Below are 19,927 nucleotides of genomic sequence, written 5' to 3' on the forward strand. Positions count from 1 at the left end.
TCATTTCATTAAAGAAACTTGATGGAAGGAGTAAACCAAAGCTGCCTGAGGTCCCCCATGGTAACCTAGAGGAGACGATGACATCTGTAGTAGCACCGCCACGAAAAAACAAGCGCTCACCTGAGAAAACACAAGTGGAACTACAGAAAGTTGAGACAGTTGTGGAAGACACAAAAACTACTAGTGTGGAGCAAACAAGAGTTGAACCAACCAAATTGAAACCTCAGAGTACGTCCAGTGCTGCTGCTGAGGAACCTGTACTGATCCAAAAGGTCACTGAGCAGTCTGCATCTGGTGTTGAGAAAACTACACCTGTAGCATCCAGGAGAAAGTCCAAGACTTCGGCTGTGGATACAGAGCCCGCCCAGAGCAAGTCTGAGCCTAAAGTCGTGAAAACTATAATTACCCAAGTGTCACCCAGTACAGGAACTGCTACTGTGGAAGAAACAAAGAATATAGCCACTGTGACTCCAAATGTGTTCACACCATGCACTACTGGTTCTGTAACAACTGATGATGCAGGTGAACTCACCAAGAAAGTGCATGAGACCCTGAAATCCTCCATTACTAAATCAATTACTGAGACCACAGTTGACGGGCAAGCCAAGCTTGGACCTACCAGTACAGAATCAAAGAGTCCAGACTTGTCCGTAGATATTACTGTCACAAAACAGATCAAGGGCGACGCAGAGAATCTGATGACCAACCTAACTTCAGCACCAATCACAAAAACGGATGCTCAGCAACCCAAGTCAATTGCTACCCAGATTAAAACGACTGTATATCATGCAGAGGTTGAGGAAACTAAGGAAGAACCTAAGAATGGGAAGACTTCTTCAGATGCACAGGTGATGACACAAGTCGAAACTGCTATTTTAGGAGAAAGTAACCTCTCGCCAACCAAAACTAAGTCGATGAGACCAAAACTTTCCCCAGAGGATTCAAACAAAGACAAAACACAGACCGCAGAGAAGCCTGACAGTGAGGTATCTTCACTCAGCTCAAAGAAGCAGACTGAAGCTGCTGTTGTGGAGGAAGATACTAAAGTTATACAAACCAGGAAGGACCTGGAGTCTTCTTCAACTCCACAGGTGGTCACAGAACCAATTGTTGTGAAAGAAAAGAAGCTTTCACCAACCAAGAGAAGAACAAAGCTCTCCCTAGAACATGGTGCCGAGGAGGTGGCAGAGACCACGCAAGAGCCTGGAAGTCAGAAGCCTTCAATGAGTTCCAGAGTACAAACTGAAACTGAAACAAAGCTCATGCCAACCAGGAGGAAGTCAAAGGAGGGCTCCGACAGCCAGAAGCCAACTGAAATTACTGAAACGACTGTTTCTGAAAAAGGCAAGCTTTCACCAACCAAGAAAAAATCACAGGGTCTGAGACCCTCTCCAGAACTTGCTACGAAGGATGTGACAGAGACCATTAAAGAGCCTGAAAGACGAAAGTCTTTCGAGCAAACTAAAGCTGCTGTTGTGGAAGAAACTAAGGCTATACTTACCAGGAAGAAGTCAAAGGAAGGCCCTGATGGCCAGAAGCCAACTGAAATTACTGAAACAACTGTTTTGGAAAAAGGTGATCTTTCACCCACCAAAAGAAAGTTAAAGGGTCTGAAACTTTCCCCAGAGCTGGCTACCACAGACCTGATACAAACCAAGGAAGAGACTGATAGTCAAAGGCCATGTTCAACTCCAGGCATGACCACGGGACCAACTGAAATTACTGTTGTGGACAAAGGAAAGCTTTCACCAACCAAAAGACAGTCAAAGGGTTTGAAACTTGCCCCAGAACTTGCTACCACAGAGCTGACACAGACCAAGGAAGAGGCAGAAAATCAAAAGCCTTCATTGAGCTCAAGAGTGCAAACTGAAACTGTTGTTGAAGAAACAAAGAAAATAGCAACCATTATTCTAGATGTTTCAGAGCCATTGACTACAGAACAAACTGAGACTGTTGTTTTGAAAGAAACAAAGCTCATGCCAACCAGGAGGAAGACAAAGGAAGACCCTGACAGTCAAAAGCCCACTGAAATTACAGGCGCTACTGTTTTGGAAAAAGGTGATCTTTCACCCACCAAAAGAGAGTCAAAGGGTCTGAAACTCTCCCCAGAACTTGCTATGAAGGATGAGACAATGAAAGAGCCTGGTAGACAGAGGTCTTTAGAGCAAACTGAAGCTTCCATTGTGGAAGAAACTAAGGTTGTACCAACAAGGAGGAAGTCAAAGGAAGGCCCTGGCAGTCAGAAGCCAACTAAAATTACTGAAACTACTGTTTCAGAAAAAGGTAATATTTCACCAACCAAAAGAAAGTCAAAGGGTCTAAAACTTCCCCCAGAACTTGCTTCCACAGAGCTGATACAGATCAAGGAAGAGCCTGACAGTCAGAAGCCTTCAATGAGCTCAAGAGTGCAAAGTGATGTTGTTGAAGAAACAAAGAATATAGCAACCATTATTCTAGATGTTTCAGAGCCATTCACAGCTGCCCCTGTAACAACTGATCCTGATGTTCTGCCAACCAGGAGGAAGTCAGAGAGTCATGAAGTGTCCACAGTGGCAGAGTCAGTATCTCCCCTTGCTGGAGCTACTGGTGTGGAGCCAAAGGAAACGAAGCTTGTACCAACCAGGAGAAAGTCAAGGAGTGGAGACTCTTCTACAACTTCTCAGACAGTCAGATCACCTGATGTGGAGCCTGAACAAAATAAGAAAGAACTTGACAGTCAAAAGTCCTCAACTCCAGATGTGGTCACAGGGCCAACTCAAAGTAGTGTTGCAGAAAAGGAAATGAGTGAGCTTTCACCAACAAAAAGAAAGTCGAAAGGGCTAAAGCTCTCCCCAGAACTTGCTCCAAAGGATATAACAAAGACCATGAAGGAGCCCGACAGACAGAAGCTGACACAGACCAAGGAAGAGCCTAAGACTCAGAAGCCTTCAGTCAGTTCAGAAGTGCAAACTAAAATGATTGTTGATGAAGAAACAAATATAGCAACCATTATTCTAGATGTTTCAGAGCCATTCATTACAGAACAAACTGAAGCTGTTTTGAAAGAAAAAAAGCTCATGCCAACCAGGCGAAAGTCAAAGGAAGACCCTGACAGTCGAAAAACAACTGAAATTAAGGAAACTACTGTTTTGGAGAAAGGTAAGCTTTCACCAACCAAAAGAAAGTCCAAGGGTCTGAAACTCTCCCCAGAACTTGCTACAAAGGATGTGACAGAGTCTTTAGAGCAAACTAAAGCTGATGTTGTGGAAGAAACTAAGGCTGTACTAACCAGGAAGAAGTCAAAGGAAGGCCCCGATGGTCAGAAGCCAACTGAAATTACTGAAACTACTGTTTTGGAAAAAGGTGATCTTTCACCAACCAAAAGAAAGTTAAAGGGTCTGAAACTTTCCCCAGAGCTTGCTACCACAGACCTGATACAAACCAAGGAAGAGACTGATAGTCAAAGGCCATGTTCAACTCCAGGCATGACCACAGGACCAACTGAAATTACTGTTGTGGACAAAGGAAAGCTTTCACCAACCAAAAGACAGTCAAAGGGTTTGAAACTTGCCCCAGAACTTGCTACCACAGAGCTGACACAGACCAAGGAAGAGGCAGAAAATCAAAAGCCTTCATTGAGCTCTAGAGTGCAAACTGAAACTGGTGTTGTTGAAGAAACAAAGAATATAGCAACCATTATTCTAGATGTTTCAGAGCCATTCACTTCTTTTCCTGTTAAAACCGACCCTGAAGTTCTACCAACTGGGAAAAAGTCAATGAGCCTTGAGGTTTCCACACTTCCAGAGTCAGTATCTCCCCATGGAAGGACTACTGGTGTGGAGTCGAAGGAAACAAAACAAGAACCTGAAAATTATCCCGCGATCCCAGAATTTGTTCAAAGGCAAGCTGAAAATGCTACTGTGGAACAAACTAAGTTTCTACCTCCCAAGAGAAAGTCAAAGAGTACAGAACCATCTTCAGCTCCACAGGTGGTCAAAGAATCAACTGACATTGCTGAAATTACTGTTGTGGAAAAAAGTACACTTTCCCCAACCAAAAAAGAGTCAGAGGGTCTTAAACCTTCATCAGAATCTGCTACCACAAAGGTGACAAAGACCAAGGACGAGCCTGATAGTCAGAAGCCACCTTCAACTGAAGAGGTGGTCACTACAACAACTGAAATTACTGTTGTTGAAAGAACTGTGCTTTCACCAACCAAAAGAAAATCAAAGGGTCTGAAACTTTCCACAGAACCTGCAACTGCAGAGCCGGCAAAGAGCAGGGAAGAGCCTGACAGTCAGAAGCAATCTTCAGCTCCAGAGGTGGTCACAACAACATCTGAAACTACAGTTGTGGAAACAGGTACACTTTCACCAACCAAAAAAGACTCAAAGGGTCTGAAACTTTCCCCAGAACCTGTAACTGCAGAGCCAGCAAAGAGCAGGGAAGAGCCTGCCAGTCAGAAGCCATCTGCAACTCAAGAATTGGTCGAAGAATCATCTGAAATTACTGTTGTGGAAAAAGGAAAACCATCACCAACCGAAACACAGTCAAAAGCTCTGAAACCTTCCTCAGAATTTGCTACCACAAAGCTGACAAAGACCAAGGAAGAGCCTAAGACTCAGAAGCCTTCAGTGAGTTCAGAAGTGCAAACTCAAATGATTGTTGATGAAGAAACGAATATAGCAACCATTATTCTAGATGTTTCAGAGCCATTCAGTACAGAACAAACTGAAGCTGTTTCGAAAGATAAAAAGCTCATGCCAACCAGGCGAAAGTCAAAGGAAGACCCTGACAGTCAAAAAACAACTGAAATTAAGGAACCTACTGTTTTGGAGAAAGGTAAGCTTTCACCAACCAAAAGAAAGTCCAAGGGTCTGAAACTCTCCCCAGAACTTGCTACAAAGGATGTGACAGAGTCTTTAGAGCAAACTAAAGCTGCTGTTGTGGAAGAAACTAAGGCTGTGCTAACCAGGAAGAAGTCAAAGGAAGGCCCCGATGGCCAGAAACCAACTGAAATTACTGAAACTACTGTTTTGGAAAAAGGTGATCTTTCACCCACCAAAAGAAAGTTAAAGGGTCTGAAACTTTCCCCAGAACTTGCTACCACAGAGCTGACACAGACCAAGGAAGAGACTGATAGTCAAAGGCCATGTTCAACTCCACGCATGACCACAGGACCAACTGAAATTACTGTTGTGGACAAAGGAAAGCTTTCACCAACCAAAAGACAGTCAAAGGGTTTGAAACTTGCCCCAGAACTTGCTACCACAGAGCTGACACAGACCAAGGAAGAGCCCGACAGTCAGAAGCTTTCATTGGGCTCAAGAGTGCAAACTGAAACTGTTGTTGAAGAAACAAAGAATATAGCACCCATTGTTCTAGGTGTTTCAGAGCCTTTCACTTCTTTCCATGTTAAAACTGAAGTTCTACCAACTGGGAAAAAGTCAATGAGCCTTGAGGTTTCCACACTTCCAGAGTCAGTATCTCCTCATGGAAGAACTACTGATGTGGAGTCGAAGGAAACAAAACAAGAACCTGAAAATGATCCTGCGATCCCAGAATTTGTTCAAAGGCAAGCTGAAAATGCTACTGTGGAACAAACTAAGTTTCTACCTCCCAAGAGAAAGTCAAAGAGTACAGAACCATCTTCAGCTCCACAGGTGGTCAAAGAATCAACTGACATTGCTGAAATTACTGTTGTGGAAAAAAGTACACTTTCTCCAGCCAAAAAAGAGTCAGAGGGTCTTAAACCTTCATCAGAATCTGCTACCACAAAGCTGACAAAGACCAAGGACGAGCCTGATGGTCAGAAGCCACCTTCAACTGAAGAGGTGGTCACTACAACAACTGAAATTACTGTTGTTGAAAAAACTGTGCTTTCACCAACCAAAAGAGAGTCAAAGGGCCTGAAGCCTTCCCCAGAACCTGTGACTGCAGAGCCAGCAAAGAGCAGAGAAGAGCCTGACAGTCAGAAGCCATCTTCAGCTCCAGAGGTGGTCACAACAACATCTGAAACTACAGTTGTGGAAACAGGTACACTTTCACCAACCAAAAAAGACTCAAAGGGTCTGAAACTTTCCCCAGAACCTGTAACTGCAGAGCCAGCAAAGAGCAGGGAAGAGCCTGCCAGTCAGAAGCCATCTGCAACTCAAGAGTTGGTCGAAGAATCATCTGAAATTACTGTTGTGGAAAAAGAAAAACCATCACCAACCGAAACACAGTCAAAAGCTCTGAAACCTTCCTCAGAATTTAGTACCACAAAGCTGACAAAGACCAAGGAAGAGCCTAAGACTCAGAAGCCTTCAGTGAGTTCAGAAGTGCAAACTAAAATGATTGTTGATGAAGAAACGAATATAGCAACCATTATTCTAGATGTTTCAGAGCCATTCATTACAGAACAAACTGAAGCTGTTTCGAAAGATAAAAAGCTCATGCCAACCACGCGAAAGTCAAAGGTAGACCCCGACAGTCAAAAAACAACTGAAATTAAGGAACCTACTGTTTTGGAGAAAGGTAAGCTTTCACCGACCAAAAGAAAGTCCAAGGGTCTGAAACTCTCCCCAGAACTTGCTACAAAGGATGTGACAGAGTCTTTAGAGCAAACTAAAGCTGCTGTTGTGGAAGAAACTAAGGCTGTACTAACCAGGAAGAAGTCAAAGGAAGGCCCCGATGGCCAGAAACCAACTGAAATTACTGAAACTACTGTTTTGGAAAAAGGTGATCTTTCACCCACCAAAAGAAAGTTAAAGGGTCTGAAACTTTCCCCAGAGCTGGCTACCACAGAGCTGACACAGACCAAGGAAGAGCCCGACAGTCAGAAGCTTTCATTGGGCTCAAGAGTGCAAACTGAAACTGTTGTTGAAGAAACAAAGAATATAGCACCCATTGTTCTAGATGTTTCAGAGCCATTCACTTCTTTCCCTGTTAAAACTGAAGTTCTATCAACTGGGAAAAAGTCAATGAGCCTTGAGGTTTCCACACTTCCAGAGTCAGTATCTCCCCATGGAAGAACTACTGGTGTGGAGTCGAAGGAAACAAAACAAGAACCTGAAAATGATCCTGCGATCCCAGAATTTGTTCAAAGGCAAGCTGAAAATGCTACTGTGGAACAAACTAAGTTTCTACCACCCAAGAGAAAGTCAAAGAGTACAGAACCATCTTCAGCTCCACAGGTGGTCAAAGAATCAACTGACATTGCTGAAATTACTGTTGTGGAAAAAAGTACACTTTCTCCAACCAAAAAAGAGTCAGAGGGTCTTAAACCTTCATCAGAATCTGCTACCACAAAGCTGACAAAGACCAAGGAGGAGCCTGATAGTCAGAAGCCACCTTCAACTGAAGAGGTGGTCACTACAACAACTGAAATTACTGATGTTGAAAAAACTGTGCTTTCACCAACCAAAAGAAAGTCAAAGGGTCTGAAACTTTCCACAGAACCTGTAACTGCAGAGCCAGCAAAGAGCAGGGAAGAGCATGACAGTCAGAAGCCATCTTCAGCTCCAGAGGTGGTCACAACAACATCTGAAACTACAGTTGTGGAAATAGGTACACTTTCACCAACCAAAAGAGAGTCAAAGGGCCTGAAGCCTTCCCCGGAACCTGTAACTGCAGAGCCAGCAAAGAGCAGGGAAGAGCCTGACAGTCAGAAGCCATCTTCAGCTCAAGAGTTGGTCAAAGAATCAGTTGAAATTACTGTTGTGGAAAAAGGAAAACCATCACCGACCGAAACACAGTCAAAGGGTCTTGAACCTTCCTCAGAATTTGCTACCACAAAGCTGACAAAGACCAAGGAAGAGCCTGACAGTCAGAAGCCACCTTCAACTGAAGAGGTGGTCACTACAACAACTGAAATTAGTGTTGTTGAAAAAAGTGTGCTTTCACCAACCAAAAGAAAGTCAAAGAGTCTGAAACTTTCCCCAGAATCTGCAACTGCAGAGCCAGCAAAGAGCAGGGAAGAGCCTGACAGTCAGGCTCAAACACAGCCACTTCTCTCCACCAAACCCACTGACACACCAAATTTGGCAGACTATATTAAAGAGTTATGGAAAAACACTGATGAGACTGAGAAGAGATATATAGTCCTCGATTTGCCTGATACAGGAGTCACTCAGACAGGTGAGATAAAGCCACATCAGCCTCAGGCAGATACTGTGGTTGACAGTGACTCCACTCAACCTACATCTACTGTGTTTGCTGTGGCACTGCCTCATAAGGCAGAGGCAGAGTTTTCAGGAATAAGCTCAACTGAGCAAGAAAAAACACTTGAAATTGTGAGTCAGCTGAAGCTCCTGGAGACCACAAAGGAAAGACCCAAAGAGTACCGGGAACCGGGTGTAAAAGACGAGCATGCCAAAGTATCAACATATGGCGTTCACGATGCACCCAAGAGCCTGGAAGAGACAACAGAAAGGCAGACAATGATTGATATGCACCAGTCTAGTATACCATGTAAGACAGAACCACCAAGCAAAGAAACGAGTAGCACTGATATTCAGCCAGAGAAGGCTGCAGCCAAGCTGACCAGGGTAGACGTGCAAGAAGGTATTACTAAATGTCAGGAAAGTGTGGCTAAAGGTGGCTCCAAACAACCCACCACTGCTGTTTTTACAGCAGTGCAGCCAAGTGAAGCAGAGACAACCGTTTTACAAATAAGCTCATCTAAACAAGACACAGTAACACCAAGCCAAAAGTTGGAGGTCTTGAGAACTACACAGGAAAGACCCAAAGAGGTCAAGGAGTATGATGCCCAGGTCAAGCATGGTAAAGTTTTGACACATGATGTACATGATGAACCCAAGTGCCAAGATGAGAAGTCTGCTAAGAAAATCCATTTGGGGCCTGAAGTGTCTGTTCTACAGATAGACATACAGACCAGGCCAGAGGAGGAAAACACATCTGTCTCAGGAGCGAAAGGCATAGATATTGTTCAGACAAGCATCCAGAGGGGAGGAGTGCCACAAAACAAAGATATGAGTTCTGCTGAAGTTAAGCCAGAGGAGGGTGCAATTAAGATGACCACAATAGAAGTACGAGAGAGCAGCACTGATGGCCAAGACAATATGGCTCTAAGAGACTCTGCCCAACCCTCTACTGCCTCTAAGGCATCGCCCATAGATGAAGTAGGGACAGAATGTATAGAGATATGCTTCTCTGAACAGGATCTGGTGAAACCAAGCCAAACTGAAACTCACACACAGGAGGAACACAAAGTGGTCAAGGAACATGGTGTCCAAGAACAGAAATCGGACAGTGTACCCAAGCAACCACATGTGACAGAGACAGAATTCATAGAAATAAATGTATATGAGCAAGACATCCTAAAACCAGGCCAAACTGAAACTAAGATAGAGCTCTTGAAAAGCACACAGGGTAGACCTACAGAGGTCAAGGAACATGGGCCCCAAGAGGAGCATCCTAAGGTGCCAACACATGGTATGCACGGTGTACCCAAGCACATGGATGAAAAGTCTGTTAAGATGGAGAAAATCGTAAAAACAGATACACAGGCCACTGTAAAGGAGCACGAAATCACATCTGTTAAAACAGCAAAGACGCCAACAGTTGATGCAGATCAAACAAGTATCCCCTGCGACAAAGACCTGACTTCAGCTGCTGTTCAGCCAGAAAAGGATACAGTCAAGATGACCATGGTCGAAGTAAAGACTAAGCAACTTGATCAGCAGGATAAGCATCCTAAAGTGTTGACACATGATGTGGATGGTGCACCCAAGAGCATGGATCAAAAGTCAGTCAGAATGGAGAAAATCCACAAGGAGGCTGATGAGCATGCTTTACAACAGAATATACCTGTGGTTGTGGAGGAGGAAAACATCTCTGTCGTGTTGACAAAGAAGCCCAGGAAAGTTGAGGTTCAGACTACTATACAGGGTGAAAAAGTTCCTGAAAACAGAGATAAGACTTCAGCTGTTGTTCACCCCAAGAAGGCTGCAGTTGAGACAAGAGTAGAAGTGCAAGAAATCAGAACTGAAAGGCAAGACAATGTGACTGAAGGTGACTCCATTTGTCTGCCTACCTCTGCCATTCTTACAGCTGCCCAGCCACATGATCCAGGGAGGGAATTTGTAATAATAAGCTCATCTGAACAAGACCAGTTAAAACCGAGCCAAACTGGGACTCAACTAGAACTCGTCAAAACCGCACAGGACAGACCCAAGGAGGTCAAGGAGCAGGTTGTCCATGAAAAACATGCTGAAGTGTCACCACGTGAGTCTACAGTTAAGATGACCAGAGTAGAAGTGCGAGAAAGCTTTACTGAATCCCTGTCTGAACCCAGTGTGATCCCTAAAACCCAAACAGAGAAAAGCGCATTAGATGCAATAGAAAAGAAAGAAGACCAGACGGAGGGGAAGAAGAAGGCAATTCAGGAAATGGAAAGGGAGACAATGGTTAAAGTAGAAATACAAAATGTTCCGCTCCCAATGGCAACAACCACCACCACTGGAGTGAGGCTTCAGAGTGCGGATTCACCACAGGTAAGACACGGGGTCGCAGATTGTTACATATAATATACTGAATTAAAGTTACTATTTTGGACTGCTCACATCGAGGTCATTGTGTTTAGTTTGAGGGAAAGACTGATTTTTGGCAGTTTTTTGGTGAAACACTTTTCAAGTAAAGATCAAGTAGTATACAATAAATTCAAAGTAGCTCAACACTGTGCTCTTAATACCACATTCATCTCCACTGGTTCATGGTTAATACCTACCACATTCAAATGTATTCCCCCACTCTACATCATGATATTTCTTAGTTTTAAAAAGAAGAAGAAAACACTGTTATACTTTTACCCATCAAGAAACATCAGTTTAACAATGCAGCATACCTTTCTGAGTACAATAGAAGATGATATTACATACTTAAAGTCACGTAGAGTAGACAGAGTGTGAGAAAGAATGAGATAGGTGAAAATGAGAAAAAATATCTTTGACTTACTTGTTTCTACTTGCTTCCTAAGATTCTTGCAACTAACTGGGTGCATGGTTGATTGGGCAGCGTATCTTTCAAAGCTTTGTAAAAGGTTATAATTTTCACAAGCTCTTCATTTTATTAGTATTATATGCAAAACAAAGAATAAAAGCCAGAGACGTAAACACCTGTGCTACCAAAGGCTGTAGTGCCTCAGGGTTGCAATATGAGCATGCACATACATGTTCTCACTCTCTTACAAGTCAAGGTAATGCTTGGTATACTTCCAGAGAAAACGTATCATTCAAATGGGACAGTCTTGTTTCACAATGTGCTGTTCTCAGCACAACAGAAACAGTAGACGATCAGGAGTGTATGTCAGAATTGTTCCTGCGTTAATACAGCGTGTTGTCTTCACAATGGGTGCAGGTTGACGAGGGTGACAAGATCTCACCAAAACCTTCAACACTTCAGAAATCTAGCATTACCTGGGGTGAGGTAACCCAGGTGGAAGGATTTCCCTATCAGGAGGACAACGCTCAAGCCGGAGCGACTGTTGTGAAGACTGAGAAACTTGTTTTGGAGGAGCCAGAGGAATCTGCCATGGGAGGCATCTTCACAGTAGTACAGCTACTCATAGGGACAGGACCCAACAGTCAACAAGTTGAGGTATCGTGATTATTTTAAACTTAAAATTGTCAGGAATATTATGAGCATGTCATGTCAGCATTGTTGGTTTGAATCTAGCTTGTGTTTTCACATTACGTTGTCTTTTTTACATCCTCCCTTTTGCATTTGACTGTGTATCGACACATACACAGTGATTTGCCAAAAATTGGCATGTTTTTTTTTAATACAAGGAACTTTTACTTCCTACTTTTATGGGGTCAAGTTACATGGAATTAAAAAATAATTTAGTAGCAAGTTGAACTGTGGTCATGCTTTGACCTCACCAAAACCCATTCTGGGCCTCAACTGGAAATTTTGAGACTCTGGGCTCTGATGTGTTGCTGTGTCTTCAGGGTAAACTGCTGGAAGATACTCCAGAAGCTCTGATTAAATCCACCAGTGATCCGGACATCCGTCTAAGCAGGCTGGTGTCGAGAGTCCTGAGCTGCAAGAACCACCCAGCTGAACTCAACCCAACAGCCATGACCAAGCAGCTGGAGGAGGCTCAGGTGCGATTTAAAGTGACAGGGTGCATGACTCACTAAAGAACTTAATAATATTTTATGGCTGCAGCTTGGAGTTGGACAGCAGGTTGGCATAGGTAATAATGTCAAAGTGCCTCCAGCAATGGCATCTACACTGCATATCTGTGCCAGCCTGCTCCAAAGGTGGATATTAAAAACAAGCACCCATTGGCAGTATAAAATACATCAACACCTATTTGTTACTGTTGCAATAAATCACTCGTATCATTTTATGTGTGTTTAGTAATAATCAGATAAAATTATAAGCTTTGAATTTCTGTGTGTTTCCTTTGCTTGCTGAGTACAGGAGTGCCACGAGACTGCCCAGGCACAGATGTCCTTGCTCTCTCAGATGAAAGAAACTGATGCTGAGAACAGGGAGGCTCTGGAGCTTGCAGAGGACCAGTGGTACACTGTGGTTCAGGATGCAGCTGCTGTCATCCAGAGTAAAGAGGCCCAGCTGCAGGTGGTGACTGATTACTGCAGACAGACCGAAGCAGCCAAGAACACACTGGAGAGACTCACAGCAGAACTGGACGCTGTGAGAAAGTGAGTTATCATCTTGGGTTTAATTTTAATTTCTTGATTAAAGGTTGCATTAAAGGTTTTATATTAACATTAAATGTATTGTAAATCTCAAATCTCAACTCTCAACACTCACAGTTGTAATATTGTAAAGTTCATGATTTCTAAACTCAAACCATTTTTCTTTCAGGTCCCCAGAGGAGAGCAGCTCCAAGGCGGCAGAGCGACTATCGTCCCATCAGAGAAGTATGGAGGAGAACAGAACCGTTCTTGGGCAGATGCTCGTGAGTCATACCAAGTTATGCCCACGCCTCAGCCGGTCCGAGCGAGCAACTGCACAGACTGAGCAGAAGAACCTCCAAGGGAAGTGGAGAGGCCTGGAAAGAGATGTAGAGAGGACCTTGTATCACACAAATGCCCATTCTCAAGAGACCAGCAGCCTTCTGTCTGCGATATCAAGTCTTCAGAAACATTTGGAAACAATTGGCAAAGACCTTGAAGCCAAGTCTCCTTCAGCTACTCCATGGACTTGCAAGAAGGCACAGGAGCTGATGGTGGCAAATGCTGAGGTTAAAGCTGCCCAGCAAAAACACCTTCATTTGCAGCACCTGGCAGAGGCGCAACTCCCCAGCTCGCAGTGGGAGAAGGAAACAAAAGAGATACAGCAGGAGCTTTTGAGGGTCAAAGACCAACTTTGCCACACGGAGGAACTAGTGTCCTCTCACACTCAGAGCAGCAGCAACCCCATCATGGAGAAAATCATCGTGGTGATGAGGGACGGCCTCGCCTGGGCAAAGCAGACAGAGAGCGACATTGAGGGCAGGAGGAAGAGGGTGGCTCTCCTCCCTGAGGAGGTGCACCGGCAGCTCAGAGATCTGAGGAAGTTGCAGTCTGAGGTCATGGCCAAGCAGGGCCAACTGGAGTCACTGGTGGAGGAGGTGACAGAGCTCCTTCCACAGCTGGACCAGACAGAGGAGGTGCCCATGGTGCGCTCTTCTCTGGAGTCCCTTGAAGAACTCTCTCATTCGACCACTGAGAAGCTTGCAAAGGCTGTGAGAGAGACAGAGTCAGGACTGCAGACCAGAGAAAAGCTGTCAGAGCAGGTAGCTGACCTCGACACCTGGGTTGTGGCTCATCTGCACAGAGAGGCCTCCAGGTGTCCAGACTATGAGCTCAGGAGCGCTGCTGAACTTGAGCGCAGAGTTCGTCAGATCCAAGAAACCCTGGCTGAGGCAGAGAAGCAGACTGCTGTCTGTGAGGCCCTTTTGATGAAGAGTAAAGACATTGCCCCTGAACTCAGTGTCACAGAGAACTGTCAGCTTTTTGACAAGCTCACCAACCTTCAGGAAGACATCCAAGCCATCAGCAGCTATGAGAAGGCAAACAAAAATGACCTGGAGGAACTCACAAAGACTGTAGAGTCAAGCAAGAAAAACCTGGTTACAATAGAAAAAAGTCTCACACAGACGTTAATAGATCTGAGTAGACACAGGTACCCCATCACAAGAGAGTCCCTGCAAGCTCTGGAGCCTTTCCGACACATGATTTTGGAGCACAAGTCCCAGGTTGACCTTCTGCAACCATGGATTCCCCAGGAAAAGACAAGGGAACTGTACTCTGTCATTTCTGAACTTCACAGCAAAATGGCCACCCTGGAAATTAAATCCAGAGATCACGAAAGGTACCTGTACTTGAGGCAGTGTGTGGAGGACCTCAGGGAGAACATACAGGACCAAGTCCCTGAGACCAAAGAAGACAGCAAGGAGCTGCAGGAGAAGTACAAACTCTGTCAGAACCTCCTCATCCAGTTTCCTCTGATAAAGTATTTGTCTGGGGAGGCTCACTCCAAACTCCAGATGATCTCTGCTGACCTTTACCCCTCACAGCTGTCGGCAGAGCAACAGAGGCTGAAACAAAACGAGGAGAACCTTGAGATCTTGGAGATGACACTCAACAACAACCTCAGCATCATAGAGAGGACCGTGCTGAAGGATCGAGATTTTGAGTCAGAGAAGGAAGCCACTCAGGCTTTCCTTTGGAGGGTCCAGGAGGTGCTCAAGAAAGTCCCCATGGTCGAGCCAAACGAAAGAGCAATTAAAAACGAATTCAGGAGAATCATGTCTTTGAGAAAGAGCGTAGAGTCGAAAATGAGAGAACTGGAGGTTCTGCAGCAAAAGAAGGGAACCAGACGAGGAAGTGCATCCCAAAATCTGATGGACCTGAAGAATGCAGCTATCCGTGAATGTGACTCAAAAATGGCAAGTAGCATCATTATTAGTTATATATATGTTTTTATAGGTGTTAATACATTAACAATTTTACATGATTCATAATTATCCTGGCCAAAATACATTTAGACATTTGTTTCAAGCCACTAATGTGAGCATATTTACATTTATCCCACTTTACAAATAATTTAAATTCACCAAGGTCAATTTATGGCAATCCTCGATAAAATCTTAACACAGACCAATGTGATTCTGATTGGTTGAAGTTAGTTATTAGTTAGATAATATTGTCAAAACGTCTACAAAATGGACTAAGAACCAAGACTGGGATGCTGTAGTCCTGATATGATTTGAGTATGTAGTTAAGAAATGGTCTTTTTTCTGTTTTAGGAGACCATCTCTCAGGCCAGCGAGTCTTTTAGAAGCTACACATTTGCTGTCAAACAAGCGGTACAATACCTGAGGGACATCGAGATCGCTCTGCTGCCCCCGCAAGGCTCCGCTGGACTCTGCTCTGAAAGGCTGGAGGAGACCCAGCAGGCTTTGGCCTTGCTGCAGCAGCAGTTCCAGGCCCATGTGGAGCAGCTCCAGAGCCAGGCTGCCCTGCATCCTTACCTGTCCCCACAGAAGGTGGAGCAGCTCCAGGAGAATGTTCTGAGCCAGCTCCTGGTGAGGATGTCCACCCTCCAGGCAAAGGGCCACATACGACTGGAGTGTCTCAGCAGGTAATAGGCTCACAGATGAAAGTCTGATTTCTTAACTCGTCAAAGTCGAAGAACATCAAGGGAGCAAAGTTGTTTCTGTGTTTCAGGTGTGCAGAAAATCACAGAAAATACATCAAGTGCCAGGAGGAAATCATCCTGAGCGTGAAGAGTGCAGCGAGCAGCCTCCTACAGGTCATCCGTCAGAAGGTCACCTGTCTCGCTGACTGCACCGACCAGCACGACAAGCTCCGAGTATGTATGAGGCTTGTCCTCTTGGAGGTTCACTGCTCCGGGGATACGCACTTTCCACCACTTTGTTGTTTGTATTCAAGAAAACTGAAGCATAAAAAAATGCTTTAATGCTTTTCGACATGCCTCTGTCTCTTGTTCAGGCTCTGTCTGAGGAGGTGGAGTCTCTGCAGGGGCGTCTAGAGGAGCTGAAGGAGTGGTGCCCGGAGCAGAGCTGCTGTGGAGGCAGGGTGGTCGCCGTTACTGCTCTCTCGAAACGGATATCAAGATTACTTCGCTGCACACAAGAGCTGACGACTCGTAGTAAAGAGAGGATCTCAGAATGGAGCGAAATCACCAGCAGTGTGAGTAAAACTACAATACACCCAAGTCCCCAATTAAACTGAACTTAAAGAAATGCCACTATGTATTATATTATATTAGTTTGTTTGCTTACATTACTGTCACTGTGAGGCATTACTGAGACCATACTGTTTGTGGTCCCTCCTCTCAGGTGGAGAAGGCTGCTGTTGTCCTGGAGCAGGTAGAGGCGGAGCTTCCTAACAGCACGGGGTTAAAGGCCACCACTGAAGAGCTTCACGACCTGCTGCAGTCCTGGGAACAGTACCAGGACAGACTGGACTGTGAACATCGAGCCCTGTCCGCACTGGAGCTGCGCACCGCCAGGCTACAGGGTGTCCCCGCCGACCTGGAGCAGGCTCCTCCCACTCCGCTCTGTCAGAAGCTGCAGGTGATGCAGGCTCGATACGGCAGGTAAGGTGGAGTTTAATGTGTTGGTTGCAAATTTTGGAGGAAGGAAGGTTAAATATTAAAACTTTGGATGGCAACCATTACCTTAAGTATTCCCCACCGGCCTCACCTAATTTTATCGTCCTGCCCTCGTCCACTAAAACATTATTTGGTTTGCTGTCTACCATCTGAGTCCGTGTAAATGCAGCATTAGGCTGTTGACACAAAAAACTCAACTACCCACAAGCCCTGCTACGCCTCGATAAACAATCAGGGTAAAGTGGGTCGGACGTAGACTGCAGTGCCTCCGAGGTTATACAGTATTTAAATACATTTACAGTGACAGTACTTTAACTACCATGCAGCCCTGTGCTTTGACTTTAATGGTGGATGTAGCTCTCAGTGCAAACTGTCACTTTCATAGACTGAAGGTAAATCCCTGTATGTGTGTGTGTTTTCACAGTGTGAAGCAGAAGAGTGGGGAGGGTTTGGAGGCGACCAGGATGGAGCTGGAGGAGAGAGAAAAGGTCCGGGAGGAGCTGCAGGGCACCCGGGTCTGGTTGGAGGCTGCAGACGGTCTTCTGTCGGAGATGGAGCAGAGCGGCAGCACGAAGGAGCTTCAGGTAGGATGCTCGTCTAAACCGGTGTTCATCAGTGACTGTTTTCATCGTCTGAATCCTAGAGAAAAAGTTTCATCGTAACTTTACAGCAGAGTGTTTCTGGTTGAGTAGAAAGTATCCTTTCAGATGCTTTTGCTTCCACGTTGGTGGGAGTTTTCTTATGTTCATACATTGATTAGTGTCTACACACTTCACTTCATGTACCGACAGAACTTTCTGTATTTTATGCTTCAGGAAAATACAAGAGAAAGTTCAATCTGTCATCTTTTCTATGTAAAATAAACATTTTACTTCATTTGGGCGACTTTATGTGACCCATGACATGAAAAACAATTGTCACATTGTATTGTTGGTAGTTTTTTTGCACAGTTTTTCAGATTTAATTGGGCACTTCTTTGTTTTTGTGATTCCAGTCCTTGTAACTAAAGTGACCTGTCTGCTCTACGTGTTCAGAGTCTGCGGTGTCCTTTCATGTAGCAGACTGTTGCCCGTCTTTAAGTCAGTGTGACCTTCTGCATATGATAAAAACAGTGACCTTACTTATTTGTTCAAATACTGTTTAAAATTAATTTAACACTAGAATGGCCATGTTGGTCATTTTGACTTTTTATACTTATATGTGCTGTAACTCATTAAAAAGTTTTTTACATAAATCACACAAAAGGCAAAGAAAATGTGATCACTTCGGCCACAGACGTTCATATTGGCTGCACAGATTTTGCCGTGGTTAAATTGATACCTTTTTGCGTGGTTGGAGATGCATCTCGGTTGCCTGGCAACACTCATTGTCTATCATCAGAAAACAACCACTTTCATCAGAGAAGGATCAGCCAGATGTCATGGCTGATGCAGGTCAGCTCCACTCTGTTGCATCTTTGAGGAACATATAGACCGGCGAGTACCTGAGTGTTTGTGAGGGGGATATCAGTTTATACACCTGTAGTGACTTCTTTAAAGATATCCCATCACAATAAATGCATTACTCTGTATACTGGGCATTTATCATGAGAGATTATAGAGTCTCTCTGCACTTGTAGTGTTAACTGGCTGTGTGGAAACAAGTTCTCCTTCTACGTACAGACACTTTACAGGATTTTGATGGATTCATGCAAAGAGGCGCTATCATGAAGCCATTCATTTTCTGTAAATGTGATTTACAGAGCAGAAAAACAAATAGTTTCAGTTGGACTTGACCCCCCGGGACCATCTGTAGGACCTCTGGGTGTCTCCAAATTCACTTTCAGAACCATGACAGTGGGCGCAGAGCTGGAGTGTGTCTGTCCCTGCAGCCAGTGGAGTGTAAATAATCAGTCTCTAATGAGATGGGACAGATTCATCGTCTGAACTGAAAACACAATGATGCAATTGTGCTCACTGTGCCCAACATTACAGGTCACTGCTATTGTTTTTAACAGCACATGAAACACACTTGTTTAATGCTCAGCTACATTAGGGCTGGGCAGTATGGCCTTTAAATAGTATTGCTATATTTTGAGGCTTTATTGCAAAAAGTACAAATGACCAAGTACCTCGATATTGAGACAATACTGTTTGGATGACTGTTGTTACTTATTCATAGATAAATGAAATATTCACACAAAGAGATTGTTGTGATGATATCCAAACTAAATGCCGAGCGACGGAGGCTGTTGCCTGTGTGGTGCAAGTGTCCAGTAAATATGAAGCATCTGAATTTAACCGTTGGTTTGGCCTCGGGCCCGAAGTCTGTTTAGTGTTCACTGTGTGAACCCACCAACCGGCAGAATCACTCTGCCCTTTGTCCCGAAACCTGAGCAGAGGCCAGCATCTCCTCATCCACTCCACACACACACACACACACACACACACACACACATTTCCCTTCCCCTTGCAGAGGGTCTGAGTTGATGAAAGACCTGAACACCCCCCCCAGATCACTCCACATCGCCCTCCCCATCACTCCCACTACCCTCACCCTCCTCTTGTACCAGACACCTTTTGTTCTGCGCTGTAAGTGGATCTTCCAGGTGGCCTTTGTCGCCGAGTCATTCCACAGACACACACACACGCACAAACACACACACATTTCTTCTTCTGTATTTATGAGGACACTCATTGACATGATAGATTCCCAGCGCCCTCACTTCAGTCTGTAACCTCAACCTCAACCCTCAAATAGGCTTTTTAAGAAGGAAGGACAAGAGAAAATGTGCTCAGTTTACAAAATGTCCTCACCTTCCTTAAGACGTAAACGTCCCCACTTCTTAAAAATTTCCAAATATGTCCTCTCTCCATGCAATTGTGAAAATGTTCTTAATTGTCCTCACTTTCCAAATATTTATAGACTTGCTTGAAATTGCTTATTTTTCTTAAAATCCGTCATCATTTTTCAAAAACTTCAAATGAAAATTGGTCCTCATAAAGATAGACACACACACACACACACACACACACTCACCATGTCCCGCTGCAAAGAAACCGTCTCCTGTCCCGTCTCCTCTCTCTTTCATTGTATCACACACACACACACACACACACACGCATGCGCGCACACACACACACACACACACACACACACACACACACACACAAACATGCTCAGTTTCCCGTAGTGATAACAAGGTTCACCTCCCTCTTCAGCAGAGCATCGGACGTATTCAGACCAGGTAGTCTCCTCTGCATTATCTGTCACATTTTGACTCGTTCTTATTTAATGTAGGTTGTGATTGCAGAGCAGAGTCTTGTTGAGGTGCAGAGAGTTTGTTTTGTTATTGTGGAAATTGAAGGACTTT

The 19,927-nt window shown here is 44.5% G+C and overlaps 1 protein-coding gene across 5 annotated transcripts in view; it reads left to right on the top strand.

The window, feature by feature from the left end:
* Positions 1–19,927, top strand: part of syne2b (spectrin repeat containing, nuclear envelope 2b) — a 115,962-nt gene that overhangs the window by 38,029 nt on the left and 58,006 nt on the right. For all 5 annotated transcript variants that reach the window (XM_084380669.1, XM_084380672.1, XM_084380670.1 and 2 more), the window contains exons 56-65: positions 15–10,475; positions 11,338–11,577; positions 11,931–12,086; positions 12,409–12,650; positions 12,817–14,884; positions 15,245–15,579; positions 15,666–15,810; positions 15,951–16,151; positions 16,301–16,560; positions 17,000–17,159. In XM_084380669.1, coding sequence (XP_084236795.1) covers positions 15–10,475; positions 11,338–11,577; positions 11,931–12,086; positions 12,409–12,650; positions 12,817–14,884; positions 15,245–15,579; positions 15,666–15,810; positions 15,951–16,151; positions 16,301–16,560; positions 17,000–17,159 — 14,268 coding nt within the window. The remainder of the gene's footprint in view (positions 1–14; positions 10,476–11,337; positions 11,578–11,930; positions 12,087–12,408; positions 12,651–12,816; positions 14,885–15,244; positions 15,580–15,665; positions 15,811–15,950; positions 16,152–16,300; positions 16,561–16,999; positions 17,160–19,927) is intronic.

The sequence above is a fragment of the Pagrus pagrus genome (assembly GCF_965226575.1).
Source record: "Pagrus pagrus genome assembly, chromosome: 18".
Taxonomy (NCBI): Eukaryota; Metazoa; Chordata; class Actinopteri; order Spariformes; family Sparidae; genus Pagrus; species Pagrus pagrus.